General features: G+C 51.8%; 2 protein-coding genes across 10 annotated transcripts in view; one reads left to right on the forward strand and one right to left on the reverse strand.

Annotated features, from left to right (window-relative positions):
* RUSC2 (RUN and SH3 domain containing 2) overlaps positions 1 to 13,550 on the forward strand; it is a 70,349-nt gene extending 56,799 nt beyond the window's left edge. For 2 of the 6 annotated variants that reach the window (XM_082694725.1, XM_082694724.1), the window contains exons 2-12: positions 304 to 2,400; positions 7,484 to 8,113; positions 8,363 to 8,548; positions 8,709 to 8,849; positions 9,902 to 9,978; positions 10,185 to 10,359; positions 10,447 to 10,552; positions 11,227 to 11,273; positions 11,735 to 12,539; positions 12,634 to 12,771; positions 12,855 to 13,550. In XM_082694725.1, coding sequence (XP_082550851.1) covers positions 372 to 2,400; positions 7,484 to 8,113; positions 8,363 to 8,548; positions 8,709 to 8,849; positions 9,902 to 9,978; positions 10,185 to 10,359; positions 10,447 to 10,552; positions 11,227 to 11,273; positions 11,735 to 12,539; positions 12,634 to 12,771; positions 12,855 to 13,056 — 4,536 coding nt within the window. In that variant the 5' untranslated portion in view covers positions 304 to 371 and the 3' untranslated portion in view covers positions 13,057 to 13,550. The remainder of the gene's footprint in view (positions 1 to 303; positions 2,401 to 7,483; positions 8,114 to 8,362; positions 8,549 to 8,708; positions 8,850 to 9,901; positions 9,979 to 10,184; positions 10,360 to 10,446; positions 10,553 to 11,226; positions 11,274 to 11,734; positions 12,540 to 12,633; positions 12,772 to 12,854) is intronic. The other 4 variants (XM_082694726.1, XM_082694727.1, XM_082694728.1 and 1 more) reach the window with 4 other exon arrangements.
* CIMIP2B (ciliary microtubule inner protein 2B) lies at positions 13,485 to 15,975 on the reverse strand. Of its 4 annotated transcripts, none has more exons than XM_082694797.1 (6): positions 15,458 to 15,975; positions 14,832 to 15,022; positions 14,525 to 14,742; positions 14,265 to 14,316; positions 13,991 to 14,043; positions 13,485 to 13,744 (listed from the first exon to the last, which is right to left on the reverse strand). In XM_082694797.1, exons 1-6 carry the CDS (start codon positions 15,511 to 15,513, stop codon positions 13,523 to 13,525), a joined length of 792 nt encoding a protein of 263 aa, XP_082550923.1. In that variant the 5' UTR covers positions 15,514 to 15,975; the 3' UTR covers positions 13,485 to 13,522. The 4 variants fall into 4 exon arrangements, with proteins under 4 accessions (XP_082550923.1, XP_082550921.1, XP_082550922.1 ...); XM_082694795.1 differs by having other exon boundaries at positions 14,832 to 15,055; positions 15,458 to 15,973; XM_082694796.1 differs by having other exon boundaries at positions 13,991 to 14,188; positions 15,458 to 15,967.
* Positions 15,976 to 16,252: the final 277 nt, after the last annotated feature.

The following is a 16,252-nucleotide window of genomic DNA, read 5'->3' on the forward strand; positions in this document are numbered from 1 at the left end:
AGAAATTACTGTTCTTGAGATCCCCAGACCTTCATAGGTGGCATGAAAAGGGGTTTGCCCTTTGTCACAAGTGGATGCATGGCCGATGTGGAATGGAGCAGGCACTCAGGAGCTGGACCTGTGCCATGTGGAAAGTCCAGCAGGGTGGCCTTACTCTGTCAGGCTGTGCTCTCAAGCTCCATCTTGACTCTGAGTCTTTTCTCCCCTTGGGCTCTTCTCCATCTGAAAATGCTTTGGGGAAGGGCATGTCCCTGACTTCCAGGGAGGTGACATTAGGTTCCCTTTCTTTCCCTCTCTCTCCAGGTGCCAAGCTCTCCTGATGAAATGTGTTCTGCCCCACTGGGCTCCGGGGGCAGTGTCTGGTGCTGTTGATGCCCTTGTTCGAAATTTCCAGAATGGATAGTCCCCCAAAGCTGGCTGGAGAGACCCTCATCGTCCACCACATCCCCCTGGTGCACTGTCAGGTCCCAGACAGGCAGTGCTGTGGAGGGGCAAGTGGAGGTAGTGGGAGCACCAGATCCAATCCTTTCTGCCCCCCTGACCTGGGCATCACCCAGCATGATCAAGACCTAGGACAAGCTGACTCGCTGCTATACAACAGTCTGCACTCTGCTGCAGGGGGATCCGCACGGCCTGCAGACAGCACGAAGAGTAGGGTTCGGGATGGCAGAGGCCCTGGGGCCCCTAAACGGCACAATCCTTTCCTGCTGCAGGAGGGTGCGGCTGAGCCAGGACTTAGTGATCTGTATGACGACAGCATTGGTGATAGTGCCACCCAGCAGTCCTTCCACCTGCATGGGGCTGGTCAGCCCACCTTCCATCTGTCCCCTTTCCAGCTGCCACCACCTGGCCCCAGAGCGGGCAGGCCATGGGGGGCAACGCGTAGTCGGGCTGGAGTAGTGGAGGGGCAGGAACAGGAGCCGGTGGCCACCTTGGAGAGCCAGCACTGCAGCCCTAGCCACTGCTGCCGGCCAGACCTGGAAGCAGAGACCATGGAGCTGGATGAGTGTGGGGGACCTGGGGGGAGTGGCAGTGGGGGTGGAGCCAGTGATACCTCTGGCTTTTCCTTCGATCAGGAATGGAAGCTCAGTTCAGATGAGTCCCCAAGGAACCCAGGATGCTCAGGCTCGGGGCCTCAGCACTGCCGCTGCAGTAGCACCTCCAGTCAGTCCGAGGCGGCTGACCAGTCGATGGGCTACGTGAGTGACTCCTCCTGCAACAGCTCAGATGGTGTGCTGGTCACCTTCAGCACCCTCTACAACAAGATGCATGGCAACTCCCGTGCCAATCTCAACTCCGCCCCACAGTCTTGCAGCAACTCTTCTTTCTGTAGCCACTCAGACCCTGGCGCCTTCTACCTGGACCTGCAGCCCTCCCCAGCCGAGTCGAAGATGTCTTGTGAGTCCCACCACCCTGACAGCGGAGGAAGGGAAGGGAGCTATGGCTGTCCTCATGCCTCATCTCCTGAGCTCGATGCCAACTGCAACTCCTACCGCCCACACTGTGAGCCCTGCCCAGGTGTGGCTGACCTCACAGCCTGCTTCCAGAGCCAGGCCCGTCTTGTTGTGGCCACCCAGAATTACTATAAACTTGTCACCTGTGACCTCTCCTCCCAGTCATCCCCAAGCCCAGCTGGCTCTTCCATCACCAGCTGCTCTGAAGAACACACCAAGATAAGCCCTGCACCAGGCCCTGGCCCAGACCCTGGCCCTAGCCAGCCCTCTGAGTATTACCTATTCCAGAGGCCAGAAGTCCAGACAGAGGAACAAGGAGTGGTGGGTTCCTCGGTGGAAGCAGCAGCTCCTATGGGCCCCGGTGTGATTGAGGGGCAAGTGTATACTAACACTTCACCCCCCAACCTTAGCACTGGACGCCAGCGCTCTCGGAGCTGTGATCGCAGCCTCGCGCGCAGCCCTCCTGTCCGCCTGGGCTCACTGGAACGCATGTTGAGTTGCCCAGTGCGCCTGAGTGAGGGTCCCGCGGCCCTCGCTGGGCCTGGCTCACCACCTCGGCGAGTCACCTCCTTTGCTGAGCTCGCCAAGGGCCGGAAGAAGGCTGCAGGCTCTGGCTCCCCTCCACTCCGAGTGAGCATTGGGGACTCCTCCCAAGAGTTCTCACCCATCCCAGAAGCCCAACAAGATAGGGTGGGCCCACTGGACGAGGGCACTCGCTGTAGCCACAGCCTACCACCCATGCCCTCAGGGCCCGGCATGGACATAATTGGCCCAGAGTCCTGGTCCACCCAGGTCTGTCAGGGCCCCCAGTCCAGTGAGATGCCACCTGCTAGCCTCAGAGCTGCTGGGCAAGGACCCCTGGCCCAGCTGATGGATCCAGGGCCTGCTCTCTCAGGGAGCCCAGCCAACAGCCATACCCAGAAGGATGCAAGAGCTAGAGCTGACGGTAAGGAACTTAGAGGCTGGAGAATACCAGGATATGTATGCATGGCCTCCTCAGTGATAGGGCCCTAGCAACCACCCTATCCATAACCACTAAAGGTTCCTCAGCCTAGATCCATCATCTTTCCAGTCCAGGTCATGTCCTACAGTTGTAATGGAGGGAAGGATAAAAAATAACACTGAAATGTCAGAGATTGATATATTGGGAAAGGAAGTATGCAGAAGACTGTGATAGTAAGCCTTGATGACTGGAAAGATGATGGTTCATGGATAGGGACCACAGACACTGATGTAAAAGTGGATTTCCTGGAAAAAGGAGAAAGTCCCAAGTTCAGTTTGGGACATTTAGGAATTTACAGTGCCTAAGAGATAGAGATATATCCCATAGGCAAACCACACTGGGTGTCAGTGAGGTTTGTTCTTTGGTCAGTGATTGTTGCTGCTCTTCAAAGAGCCTGAATCCAGACACTTCACCTTTAAGCATCCTGGGCCTGCTCTTTCCCTATTTATTTTATTCCATTTAAATAGTTGTTATATAAATGCTCTGTGTTAAATGTTGGTGATAGATGTGAGGGATAGTCTCTAGCCTCAAGGAATTCTGACTATGGATGAAAACAGAAAAGGTAACATCATTAATACACAGAGATGGGGTGAGGCGCACGCCTGGGTGGCTTAGTTGGTTAAGCAGCCAACTCTTGATGTCAGCTGAGGTCTCAATTTCAGGATCGTGAGTTCAAGCCCTGTATTGGAGCCTACTTAAGAACAAAAACCAGAGATGAAGGTGTACAGTACTGGGCATCTCTAGACAGACTAAAATGTCAGAGAAAGACTGCTAACAATTTGTATTTAAAGCCAGTCTAGAAAGAGGATGAGGAATAGGCTTTGTAGAGACTTATTCTGGGTTCATACAGTTGTCTGTGTGAAACCACAAAGGTGAAGAATAACTTGATGCTTACAAAAACTCTAAATAATTTGGTATAGCCAGATAATTTGGTAGGGTGTGGAGGGAACTATTGAAGGATTTTAATCAGGGAAGTGGCATTTTGGTTGTTTTTAATAGCTTAATGGGATGGTCTTTGCATTTTAGAAAGATCACTGGTTGTTTGGGTGAAAGGCGAATTGGAAAAGATGCCCTGGGGGTCAGGAGACCACAAAGATCAAAATCATCAGAATAATCGAGGTAGCTGAAGCTTCAAGTAGATGAGAGCCCCCAGGGAGAATGTGTGGAGTTGTAAAGGGAACAAGGACAGAGAGCCCTGAGGATATAATGATTTAAGGGTGAGCAGAGCGACACTCAAAGGTTCTGAGAAGAATTAGGAAAATCAGGGGAGAGTAAAGCCACAGGCACTAGAGGAGGTGAAAGTTTCAAAAAAGAGTTGGGTTCAACAAAGTTTTGAAGAGAAATTGCTAACATTAAGGCTGAAGAATCCCGAAAACAACATTTGAGAGTAGTGAGGGGGGAAGCAGATCTCAGAGGGTTTGGAAGAAGAGACAAAGCAGGGAAAGGGAGATAAAGGGTCATGTGCTATGCTGTGGGCTCGGGTCGGGTCCTTTGGCTTGGGAGTGGGTTAAAGAACCATTAATGGTGTAATCTCTGCTGTTGGGGAGATCATAGCCTGAAAAGACTTCACACTCTTAAAAAGACACAGAGAAGCTGCCTTTGGGGTGGAGGATGAAAGGGGAGGCCCCAAGGAGGAGGGGGTTCTGAAACAGCAGAGATTGGCCAGAGTCCCACGTCCCACTCCCTTATTAGACTTCACTACCTGGTGGGTGCCACTCAGCCCAGGGGATGCTGTGGCTGGCATTCTGAAGGCAAGAACAGTCCTGGTCAGAGATGGGAGAGGCATTTTAAAGCGTTGTGTGTGTGTGTGTGTGTGTGTGTGTGTGTTTAATCATTGAGTAAGACTTTTCATATAGAGATGCTGTTCCGTTGCACAAGTCTCCAGTGACCTCCCATACGGTTCCTCTCTCAATTCTGCATGGTTTTTTTTTTTTTTTAAATTAAAGAGTGAATGACAATTCAATGAATTCATGAATGACAAAAGAAGCTGAGATCTCTTTGACATCCTGAGCAGCAGAATCAAGATTCAAAAAGATCTTACCAAATCTGGAAAGAACAAAACAAAAAAGCAGGGGCTAATGTGAAGTTTGATAGGTAAGCTGGACTTAACTTGTGATATTTAATTGGTTGCACATTCAGAATGAGTCAGCAGTTTGGAAGGGCTTCCACACAGTTCAAATGACTGTCTTCATTGATAGACTCCAGAAGGGAGAAGCAGATAGTCCTCTACTCCTCTGAACAGTTAGCACTCACCTGCAAGTTCTGGGTACTTCATTTTAAGAAGGAACTGAAGGACTGTGGTTGTGTCACCTACAGAACAGCAAACTTGGGTGAATGTGGTCTCTGATTTTCTCAAGGGCTGTCCCACAGAAAAGCAAGAAACCTTAGTCTCTGTATTCCCTGGGGACAAAACTGAGACCCACTCCCCAGGTCAGACCCCTCCTTCTTCCCTTATCTCATTTCTCTGCCTCAAACCCTATGCTGGGGACCTGGGGAGGATTTTTTTTTTTAAAGAGTAGAAATAAACAGTCTAATTCAAACATACTTTATATAGCAGGCATAATAAAGCTACTGTTGGGAAGGCCTAATCTAAAAGCCAGGGTCAGTTCAGCCTTGAAATTTGGTATTTAAATAAATGGAAAGGAAGGAGGCATTCCCAACAGGAAAGGCTGTGTACTTAAAGATAGGAATATGGTGGGAAGAGCGGTGTCTATGGCAGGTGTGTGAGTTTGAGTGGAGCAATCTAATTGGTGGCAAGTGTGGATACCTATTTGAGAAGATTAGACTTCATTCTGTGGGCAGTAGGGCCACAGGGGATAAAACTGGTATTTTATGAAGAAATCTGACTTATGTAAGATCTGGTTGCAGGAAGACTAGCCTGAACCAAGGGTGACCATGGGGATTCATTCATTTAACAGGTATTTATTCAGTACCTACTATGTACTGGGCTCTAGTCTAGGCACTGAGGATACATCAATGAACAACTCAAAGCCCTGCTTTTTTGGAGTCCTTATGAGGAGTAATAGATAATGAACAAATAAGATAATTTCTAATAGGGATAAAATGCTGAAAAGAAAATACAACATGGTAATGAGACAGAGGGTGACTTCCCAGAGGGACTGGGTGGTCACCACTGAGGTGGTGATATTTGAACTGATGCCTGAATGATGAGATGATTTCGGGTAGAACCAGCAGGTGCAAAAGACCTTGAGATGTTAATTAACTTGGCATGTTTAAGGGCAGAAGGAATTGTGGCTGGAGCATAGTAATAAGCAAGGGAGAATGACAAAGATTGTTCTCTAAGCACAGATTGGAGATGACAGGAGGGTATATTTTGAATATATTCCCTGGGAGTGATTCTGAAACCCCTCCCTGTTGGGGGTTGTGATCACTATCCCCTTAAGAATCAATGAAGTAAATAAATGGGAAAAGATGAGGGATACCATTTCCTGTGTAGTGCAGTGTGATAAAGAGAACATTAGTCCCTATGTCAGACTCCGGCTTAGGCAGAATTCTAGCTCTGGCACTTCCTAGTTGTGTAACCTTGGACAAATGACTTAGTCTCTCTAAATTTCCAATACCCTGAGCTGTCAGGTAAGGATATTAATTCCTGTCTCATAGATTTGTTGAGCCAGAGTTGTCTAGTGAGCCACACCCAGGGTTTCTGGCTTCGTGGAAGCTTGTAGCACCACCTTGTGTCAATTCAGATGTTTATAGTGTGTGCAGTGTTTTATTAGAAGCACAGCTCACACAAAGACAGGCTGTGCAGTATCCTGGAATTTTGTGTTTAGTTCTGAGCCTTGTGTGTTGAGAGACGCTGACCTGAAGATTGGCTGAAAGAACAAGAGAGGACCAGTGTTGGGGACCACAGCTCTGTGTAGAGGGAGCAAATGTGGATCCTGAGGCTCCAGTGCCAGGATCATGAAAGAGTAGGAATGGGGTGGATGGAGGTGACAGGAGGCTGATTCCAGCTGCAAATGAAGAAATGTTATAGTTAGATTTGCTTAAAAATGAAATGAGTCAGCTTTAGTGGAGACTGGTGATGAGCAAAAGCTTGAAGTAAATAACATCTTACCTTGAATATCTGTGATCCTTACTCCCAACTCTTTAGGCTTAGAAAAAAGGAAATGGTAGTTCTGCCCTTGACAGAAATGGAAGTCATGAGAGGAAAGGTGATAGATGAACTTACTGAAAATAGCAAAATTTTGATGGGGAGGGGGACAGATGGAGAGTCTTTTTCTTTTTAAGATTTTATTTATTTTAGAGTGAGCGAGGCAGGGGAGGGGCAGAGAAAGAAGGAGAGAGTGAGAGAGAATCTCCAGCAGACTCCCCACTGAGAGCAGAGCCCAATATGGGGCTTGATCTCACTACCCATGAGATCATGACTCATGAGATCATGACCTGAGCCGAAACCAAGAGTGAGAGGCTTAACAAGCTGTGCCACCCAGGCACCCCAGAGGGAGAGAAAGAATCTTAAGTAGGCTCCAAGCCCAACACAGAGCCTGAGATCATAATCTGAGCCGAAATCAAGAGTCAGATGCTTAACTGACTAAGCCACCCAGACACGCTTAAAATAGTACATTTTAAGTGAAAGCAGAATCCTCAAGCAGAATAATCCAAAGATTAAGGGGAAGGTGGGGGCTAAAGCTATGGGTTCAGGAGTCTTCTGTATGAATGTCTGAACTTGAACAATACAGGGGAGAAAATGTAAAGGGAGATCTAAGGATGGAGGCTTAAGATACACCCACCCTTGAAGTCAAGAAAATGAAAAAGGGGTGACTAGTCAAGAGTACAGAAGAGTTAAGCATCGTAAAAAAATAGAAAAAGTTTTATAAAAGATGGGAGGAGCACTGTCACATTCCCAAACTTGGATTGCCCTTACCCCGCATTCAATTCCTACAACCCATCCTTCCTGCCCATCTCTTCCCCTCTCCCCTGTGAGCATTATCTGTCTGCTTCTTTGCTTCCTCTCCTGGGGGTTCTAGGGTCTGTCTCTCTGATTCTTCCTTCATCACTGTTGCCACAGGGGGTGGTGCGGACAGCCGACCAGTCCTTCGCTACAGCAAGGAGCAGAGGCCAACCACGCTGCCCATCCAGCCCTTCGTGTTCCAGCACCACTTCCCAAAGCAGTTGGCCAAGGCCCGTGCCCTCCATAGCCTTTCCCAGCTCTATGGCCTCTCTGGCTGCAGCCGTGCACAGCAGCCTGCCCCACTGGCTGCCCCCACTGCTCAAGTCGCAGCCTTAGCTCCCTCAGGGGAGTCACAGGCACCTGCCAACAGAGGTGCCAGAAAAGCTGGGCCTGAGCCAGAAACCTCACGCCCATCGCCCCTGGGTAGCTACTCCCCCATCCGCAGTGCTGGCCCCTTTGGGCCCAGCACCGACTCTTCTGCTTCCACCTCGTGCTCCCCTCCTCCAGAGCAGGCCACAGCCACAGAAAGCCCACCCCCATGGAGCCGCTCCTGTCCTCCTGTTGCCCGGCCTGCCACCTCCCAGCAGCCACAGAAGGAGGATCAGAAGCTACTGACCTTGGCTGAGTACCGTCTCCATGGAACAGGAAGCTTGCCTCCTCTGGGCTCCTGGAGATCTAGCCTCAGTCGAGCAGAAAGCCTAGCCCGGGGAGGTGGTGAGGGCAGCATGGCCTCCAGGCCCAATAACGGTATGAGCTTTACCCTCCACCGCAAGCATTTCTACACCCCCACCACCACTACCCCGGCTGCCTGTGAATGCTTTCTTATTCTCTGACCTGGGGTCAGGGGTTAAAATGTTTATATCTCCTTCCCCAGCTTCTATGAATAATATCCAAGCACTCCCAGCCCTCATTTTATATGGCCACACTGGGTGGATGTGAAATGTTGTCTCCTGCTAACTCTTGCCCGTCTCTTCCGCTCATCTGTTCTGCTTTCAGCCAACCACCTATCCCCTCAAGCACTCAAGTGGCGGGAATACAGGAGGAAGAACCCACTAGGGCCACCTGGATTGTCAGGGAGCCTAGACCGAAGGCCACAGGATGCTCGGCTGGCCCGAAGGAACCCCATCTTTGAGTTCCCTGGCTCCTTCAGTGCTGCTGGCCATCTGAACTGCCGGCTGAATGGTGTGTGGGCCAGGTCCCCAGGATGCCCAGGGCAGGCCCCGGGAAGGGCTGGGGAAGGGGGCAGTCCCACAGGAGCATGTCCCAGAGAGTATGAGGCACAGAACTGAGCTGCGACTCTTGGAAGGATGTTGCTTGAGATTGAGTTTTCTCTTCTTTCCAGGTCAAATAGTGAAGCCATTACCACTGACCTGCCCTGACTTCCAAGATCCCTTTTCCTTGACTGAGAAGCCTCCAGCTGAGTTTTGTCTGTCCCCAGATGGCAACTCAGAGGCCATTTCCATTGACCTGCTTCAGAAAAAAGGTGAATATGACCCCCAGGTCAAGCCAGGAATTCTGTTGTCAGTACCTTTTTGTGCCTATTGCCCTACTGTCTGGTCCTCCAGAATATTTCCCTATTTAGATAGGGAAAGTGCTAGAAAGGAATCAGCACAGGAACTGGGGCAAGAGGCTGAAGTCTGTGCATTTTGTAAGGCGAGTGTGCATGAGTGCACAAGGATCATTTATCAGATGCTTAAGAATCAGGCTTTGGTCTCTTACCTCAGGGAGCTAAGGAGAGTGAGGGAGATTGCCATGTCATAAATGGCCATGAGCTTTAATGGGAGTATAAGTACCACAGGGCCTACCAGCTTGGGTAGGCATGATGGTAACATCTACTAAGAGATTCAGCAAATAAGGGACCACTGGACTAAGAGAGGGCTGTTTCGGTGAGATGATGGGGAAAGAATTGAGCATAATTGTGGGCTGAAGGGAAGGCTGTGGGAAGGGAGAAGGATGAAGCTGAAGTCCCCTGTAGAGGCAGAGTGGGGAGTTCAAAGCTGGGAAAAGGGAAGAACCTTGAGCAAGGTAGAGATTGAGGGGGGCAGGAAGGAAGATAGATAGAACGTAGTTATGTCTTTTGAATGGATCGTGAAGTTGAATTGACCAGTGGCCTCTATTCTCTTAGTAAAGTCAAACCAAGAGTTTGAGAAGAGGGTAAAAACTTGGCAATGTGAGAGCATAAGCAGTGTGTCAAAGAGGTCAAAGAGGTACCCTTGTCGGCCACTGTTGTGAGTGGCCCTGGACTTTCTCCAACAACCACTAGCCTGGTTTCTTATAGCGAAGAAGATGGATAGTTAGTTTGATCCAGGACTGGAGCAAGAGGGTCTTGAAGAGGCAATCGCTGGGACGGGCCCACTGGCAGTGAAAAAAGTAACAAGGCTTGAGAACTGGGCAAAAACAGGAAGGGGCCGGGGCCATGTGCAGGGACAGAGAGAGAGAGTAGACGCCCCAATCTCTCTTCACTGAGGACTCAGTTTCAGCTGAGTTGCCGAGGGACTTGCTTAGGAATCCGTCACATGGAGTTCTCACTTGCAGGGCTGGTAAAGGCGGTTAACACTGCCGTGGACCTCATCGTGGCCCATTTTGGCACAAGCCGGGATCCTGGGGTGAAGGTAGGCAAAAAACTGGCAAGCTGAGCTCTACCCTGCTGACCCTCACCCATTCTATGCTGCCGCCTTCTGCTCTCCTGCACCTAGAACTCAGAATCGGGTACTTTGGGCTGGGGATTGCAAGAGAAGCACGCTGAGGCCTAAGAGAGTCAGAGAAGACCAAGGTTGGGCTTCAAACGATTCCTTCTTCTTCTCTACTGCATCCACAGGCAAAGCTGGGGAACAGTTCTGTGAGCCCCAATGTGGGCCACCTGGTTCTGAAGTACTTGTGCCCTGCAGTCCAGGCTGTGCTGGAGGATGGGCTCAAGGCCTTCGTGCTAGATGTCATCATTGGGCAACGCAAGAACATGCCGTGGAGTGTGGTTGAGGCTTCCACACAGCTAGGTAAGTGCTGGGTGGCAAGATGAACCCAGGCGAAGATTCAGATTCAGGAGACTGGGAATGTGACTGCTAACTCTGGCTTCCCCTCAGGCCCATCCACCAAGGTCCTGCATGGCCTCTACAACAAGGTCAGCCAGTTCCCAGAACTCACCAGTCACACCATGCGTTTCAACGCCTTCATTCTCGGCCTGCTGAAGTGAGTGTGTGGGGAAGCAGGAGCGACAAACCACAGCCATCACCCCTGGGCTCTGCCACGTCTGTGGAACCAAATCCCTAGGCTGAGAGAGGCAAGGGAATTTGCAGGCTCTGTGGCCAGGGCCCAGGCTCACTTTCTCCCCATCTAGCTTCAGCCTCTCTCAGTGTGTCCCTGGTTTCCCACCATACCCATAGCCCTCTGGCACTGCTCACCAACATGGTCTTTTGCTTTTATAAATTCATAATCTGGCTTATTTGAAAATTAATGTGGTTCTCTGGATATTGTAAACCTTGATCCACCCAATTCCAGCACTACTTCCAAATCCTGCCTGACCATAAGATCCCCTTGAGATCCACATTACAGTATCCTTGCTTCTCAAGTATGAGCCTGGGTCATCCCCTTTGAGATGTGTACCCTGTACTCTCAGTAGCTGCCCTGACTTTTGGGGTCCTAGGCAAGCCACATCCATTCTAGAGGGATGTCATTGACTTTTGAATCACATCCCCCACTGACTTTCCAGAACTATTTTACATGAAATGAACTAGGTAACATCCCTGCCATAGAAGGGAGGTGTACCTATGCCTCTGCCCTATGTTTGACCCCATGTCTGTCTTCTTTGTAACTTATCATCTGGCTGTCTCCACAAAGATTCAACTCTGCCTATTTTCCTACAGCATCCGGTCCCTGGAGTTCTGGTTTAATCACCTCTATAACCACGAAGGTAATGCCCGGAACACTACTCTCTCTTGCAAACTCAATATAGGCCAGATCTCAGAGGCTCAGAAGAGGGAGACATGGCTCTTTACAGATGATGAAGGTGGGGAAGGAGACCACCCAAGCGATCATCTTCAGAGCCTGGACTTCCAGCCCAGTCTCTCCCCAGCTTCTACTTGTGTTAGAGCCTTGGAGTCAGCAGGATACTCAGGAAATCTGGAAGTCAGGGTGGCCAGGAATCCCCACACCTCTCCTATGAACTTGAGGCCGCCACTTAGGGTTGTAGAGGTCACGACCTGCACCAACTTCGGACGGCCTCTTTTGCGCTGGCGTCCACCCAAAGCCACAGTGCCTAGCCTGTGCAGCAGTATGCAGCAGCTCTGCCAGGGCCACTTCTTGGAGGCACCACCCCCCCAGGCCAGGCTCTCCTTCTCTGTGGGGCTCAGGCTCTCTCTCTTGCTCCCCTAGATATCATCCAGACCCACTACCAACCATGGGGCTTCCTGAGTGCAGCGCATACCGTGTGCCCCGGCCTCTTCGAGGAACTGCTGCTGCTACTGCAGCCCCTGGCCCTGCTGCCCTTCAGCCTCGACTTGCTATTCCAGCACCGGCTCCTGCAAAGTGGGCAGCAGCAGCGGCAACACAAGGAGCTGCTGCGGGTGTCCCAGGATCTGCTGCTGTCTGCACACTCGACATTGCAGTTGGCCCGGGCCAGGGGCCAGGAGGGGCCTGGAGACATGGATAGGGCAGTCCATGGGGAGCGGGTGAAGGGTGTGGGTGCCCCTGAAGGTGGAGAAGACGAGGAGGAAGAGGAGACAGAAGAGGTGGCAGAGGCAGCTGGGGGTTCAGGGCGTGGCAGGTGGGCCCGAGGCGGGCAGGCTGGCTGGTGGTACCAGCTCATGCAGAGTTCCCAGGTCTACATAGATGGCTCAACTGAGGGCTCTAGGTTCCCCCGTGGTGGCAGCAATAGCAGTGAGAAAAAGAAAGGGGCTGGAGGCGGAGGACCACCCCCCCGAGAGGGAGTAGTTGAGGGGGCAGAGGCCTGCCCTGCCCCTGAGGAGACCCTTGGCCGGGACAGGGGCTGGCCCTTCTGGATGGGAAGCCCCCCCGATTCTGTGCTGGCTGAGCTGAGGGGTAGCCGGGAGAGGGAAGGATCCACTGCCCCCCCAGCAGAAAATGAGGAAGGAGCCTCAGAGCCTTCACCCGGGGGCATCAAGTGGGGACACCTCTTTGGCTCCCGAAAGGCTCAGCGGGAGACCCGGCCCACAAACAGGTGAGAGGCAACCCAAGGTGTAGATGGAGGGATTTGGGGAGCCTATCTAAGCCAAAGCACAGATAGAGCTAGAGCCCCGGTTGCTCTCCCCTAGGCTACCGTCTGACTGGCTGAGCCTGGACAAGTCCATGTTCCAACTAGTGGCACAGACGGTGGGTGCCCGCCGAGAGCCAGAGCCCAAGGAGAGCCTGCAGGAGCCACACTCCCCAGTCTTGCCCTCCAAGCCTCCATGGTAAGCCCTGGAAGATAGGATTGGGGGGGGCTGGGTTTGGCTTTGGGAGGGGTTTCTCTGACCTCCATTTGTTGTTTCCCCAGCGAGGTGAAGGCACTGTGCCATCATCTGGCTACAGGCCCTGGACAGCTGAGCTTCCACAAGGGAGATATCCTACGGGTGCTGGGGCCAGCTGGAGGAGACTGGCTGCGCTGCAGCCGTGGCCCCGACACCGGCCTGGTGCCTCTGGCCTATGTGACCTTGACCCCAACTCCATGTCCAACCCCAGGAAGCAGCCAAAACTGAGGCCCTGTGCATGCTGGTGGCCTCAGGGACCCTCATAACCCCTGACTCAGAGCCTGAGAGCCCTTCCCAAGCCCTCTGGCTTGGCCACAGAGAGTAGACTGAGAGCTGGGGGCCATACATCCCTGTGCTCAGTATTAATTACTCCCCATTAACTGTCCCAGTGACCTCATCCAGACCTCCACCCAGGAAAGGAGGGAAGGGATGCAGCACTGGGCTGCCAGGATTTCCCCAGCCCATCTGGGCCAGCCCTTCCATAGGTACAGATAAGCATGTCCCTGTGGAGGGAGGTGACCAGAGGCCCATTTGCAGGGTTCCCTAAGCCAGGTAGGAGGAGAGGTGACAGTATTGGGGCCAGCTCCCTAAGCCCCCAAATGTAAATAGGCTGTGGCCAGTGCCTGGTGGTCAGAAGAGGGAGGAGGAGCCCAGGCTTCTGTTTATGTATTTATTTATTTATTTATTACACCTATTAATAAAAAAGGTGCTCGGCCTCCAAACCATTTCTCTTTGTGCCTCCCCCCACCCTCGGGCCCACTTCTCTTCCTTCCAAAAGGATGACTGGGATAGGAAGACAGAGAAGAAAGACCTTGAAGTCCAGGTACCTACACCAGGAGCTGCTTCTGGAGGGTGGTGAGGCCCAGTGCATCATGGGTGAGATGCCCATATGTGTGCCCGAACTGGAACTTATACCCTGTATGGACAAGAGAGTCATGTCACTTGTAGCCAGTGGTATGGAGACCAGTTTCTAAGCCCTCTAAAATCCAGTCACCACTTCCCACTGTGAGCTATCTCCATTTCCTTTTTCGCACAGTGAGAAAGCTAAAGTACATGATCCAAGGCCACCCCCCCCCCATATCTATTCCAACTCTCCCAAGCCACTTCCACCCATTCCACACACACACACAAATATTCCAGTCCCCTCTGGGGCTATCCTTACCTGGCACATAGCCCCCATAATTAGGTAAAAGGCCCAGGTTCTGAGGGTAGGTCCTAGAAAGTGGAGGGAGAGGTTTGGGATCCTTCTGGGGTCTGCCCCCTGAATACATCTGTCCAAATTCCTGCAGCGCCCGGTTGGTGAGCACAGGAAAGCTGGAGCCGAAGAGGAAGCGGGCACGGGGCACGTAACCAGTGAAGCCTGGGGGGTGAGGATACTGAGTTAGGACCCTTTGGGGGCCTCCCCATGCCTTTAGTCATTACCCACTTCCTCTCACCTGGCATGAAGAACTTGCGAGGATCTTTGTCATCCATGGAATAGGGGGAAGCCTTGGGAGGAGAAGTCAGAGAAAAAAATAAGGCTATCCAATTCAGCCCTCATGCTCCAGCAGAAGCTCCCTGGGAAGTGAAGCTGGCAGTTGAGTCCACATTCCTGGTACCCATAGCCATGCTACTCGTGGCCACCGGCCCGACCTCACAAGAGGTCAGGCTCCCCACTCCTAAGCCCCTGGACCCCCTCTACCCTTCTTGGTCTCACTTGTTCCGCCTCTTGCTGCAGCTCTGGCTCCTTCTCTGCCTCCAGCTCTGACTCAGGCTTTGGCTCTTGGTCTTTCTTGGTGTCTTTTTTACCCTCGGCCTCCTTTGGCAGCTCTTGACTGACTTGTCCCCCAGACCACTGAGTGAAATCATTTAGAGCCTCAGCCCAGACCCTGCTGCAGTTCTTGGCAAAGATGAACTGTGCCTGGGGCACAAAACCTGGGAGGAAGGGGACAAGGAAGATTTTGATTAGTGTTTGGGGCACACATTCTAGGTTCGGGACATCTGTTCAGACTATCCATACATACCTGTATACCCAGGGATCATGCTGGAACTGAGTCTTTCATGCCCACGCCTGACAGGCAGGCTTCCCCTGGGAACCTCAGGAGATGCCGGAGGACGGATGGGAGGCAGAAGTGTGCGATGGGCAGGGGGCCAGGCTAGGCCAGGAGATCCTCGAAGTAGCTGACCGGTCATCTGCCCATAGGTCTGGCCCATGCTGAACCGAAGTAGTGGGCAGTGTCCAGTGTACCTGTAGCATAGGACTCACCGCTCGCCTCTACACTCCCCCCTGCTCCACCACCCCCAGATATACAGAGACCTCTGAAGCCCTGATTTCCTTTTTTTTTTTTCCCTGGATTCAGCTCTATGTTTGTTTGAAGCAGGCATTTCTCCATCCTCTCTGGGTTTTCAACCCTTCCCCTCTGCTGTTACCCTGTTACCATGGAGAAGACAACACAGAGCTTCATGCAGGGCCCAGTTACCACTATCCCCTTGCTCTTCCTTTTCCATCCAGCACCATAAATATCTCAGCCCTGGGCCTACCATACCAGTTTGTCTGTTGGCCCCCAAGGTCTGGGTGGCACAGCTCCCTTGTCCTTACATCCCTATTCCCAGAAGCAAGCAGGGGTGTGCTTTTAGGTAGAAGTCTTACCCTGGGATATAATGAGGGTTCTTAGGGTTCAGCCCCGGTATGAAGGTGCTGGTCATAGCCGTGAGAATCCAGCTTTTGTTTCCCTTGGAGCTGAAGCTCCAGGCTGTGTGTACTGTGTCCAGGGCTGTGGGGCGGGGCCAGAGGCAGGAGGCGGTGCCAAGAGAGGAGAGAGGGGAGAAACACTAGTGAGGACTGCCAGGGCCAAGGCTAGCAGAACAGGAGAGCAGGGGCGCACTGGTTTGTCTACTCCAGAATAAATGCAGCCTATGACGTAGGGGAAACTCTGAGTGTTGCCTCCACGTTCCAGGTGAGAGGTGAGAGAACAAACACTGTTAGGTCCTTTCAGCTCTATCTTAAAGAGGGCCCTTCCTTCTTAAACCCCCTGCCTGAAGACACGTGAGTGCTACTCTTTGTTGAGTGTTGACTCAAAGTGATGGAATTCCTGGGAAAGGAGGGTCTCTGAGGGGATCCCAGAGGGGAGGTGACAGGGAGAAAAAGGAACCTAGAGACCTCTAAGCAGTGACATTAATTTGACAGTTACTGAATACCCACCATCATCTGGATTATCATTTAACAAATACCGTTAAGCCCTGCTAGGCATATTTTGTAGTCAGAAAAGCCACGCTCCACATGACTTCCAGCAAGTCACTTCCTATCTCTGCACCTCTTACAAAATGCAGATACCAGGACTTCCCCTGCTACTGTTGTGAGGCTCAAATATATACAAATGTGTTTTGTACCAGCAAACACTATGTAGTCTTTGTAGGACGGAGTTCATGTAGGATGGAGAGGAAA

The sequence above is a fragment of the Mustela nivalis genome (assembly GCF_964662115.1).
Source record: "Mustela nivalis genome assembly, chromosome: 13".
NCBI classification, from domain to species: domain Eukaryota; kingdom Metazoa; phylum Chordata; class Mammalia; order Carnivora; family Mustelidae; genus Mustela; species Mustela nivalis.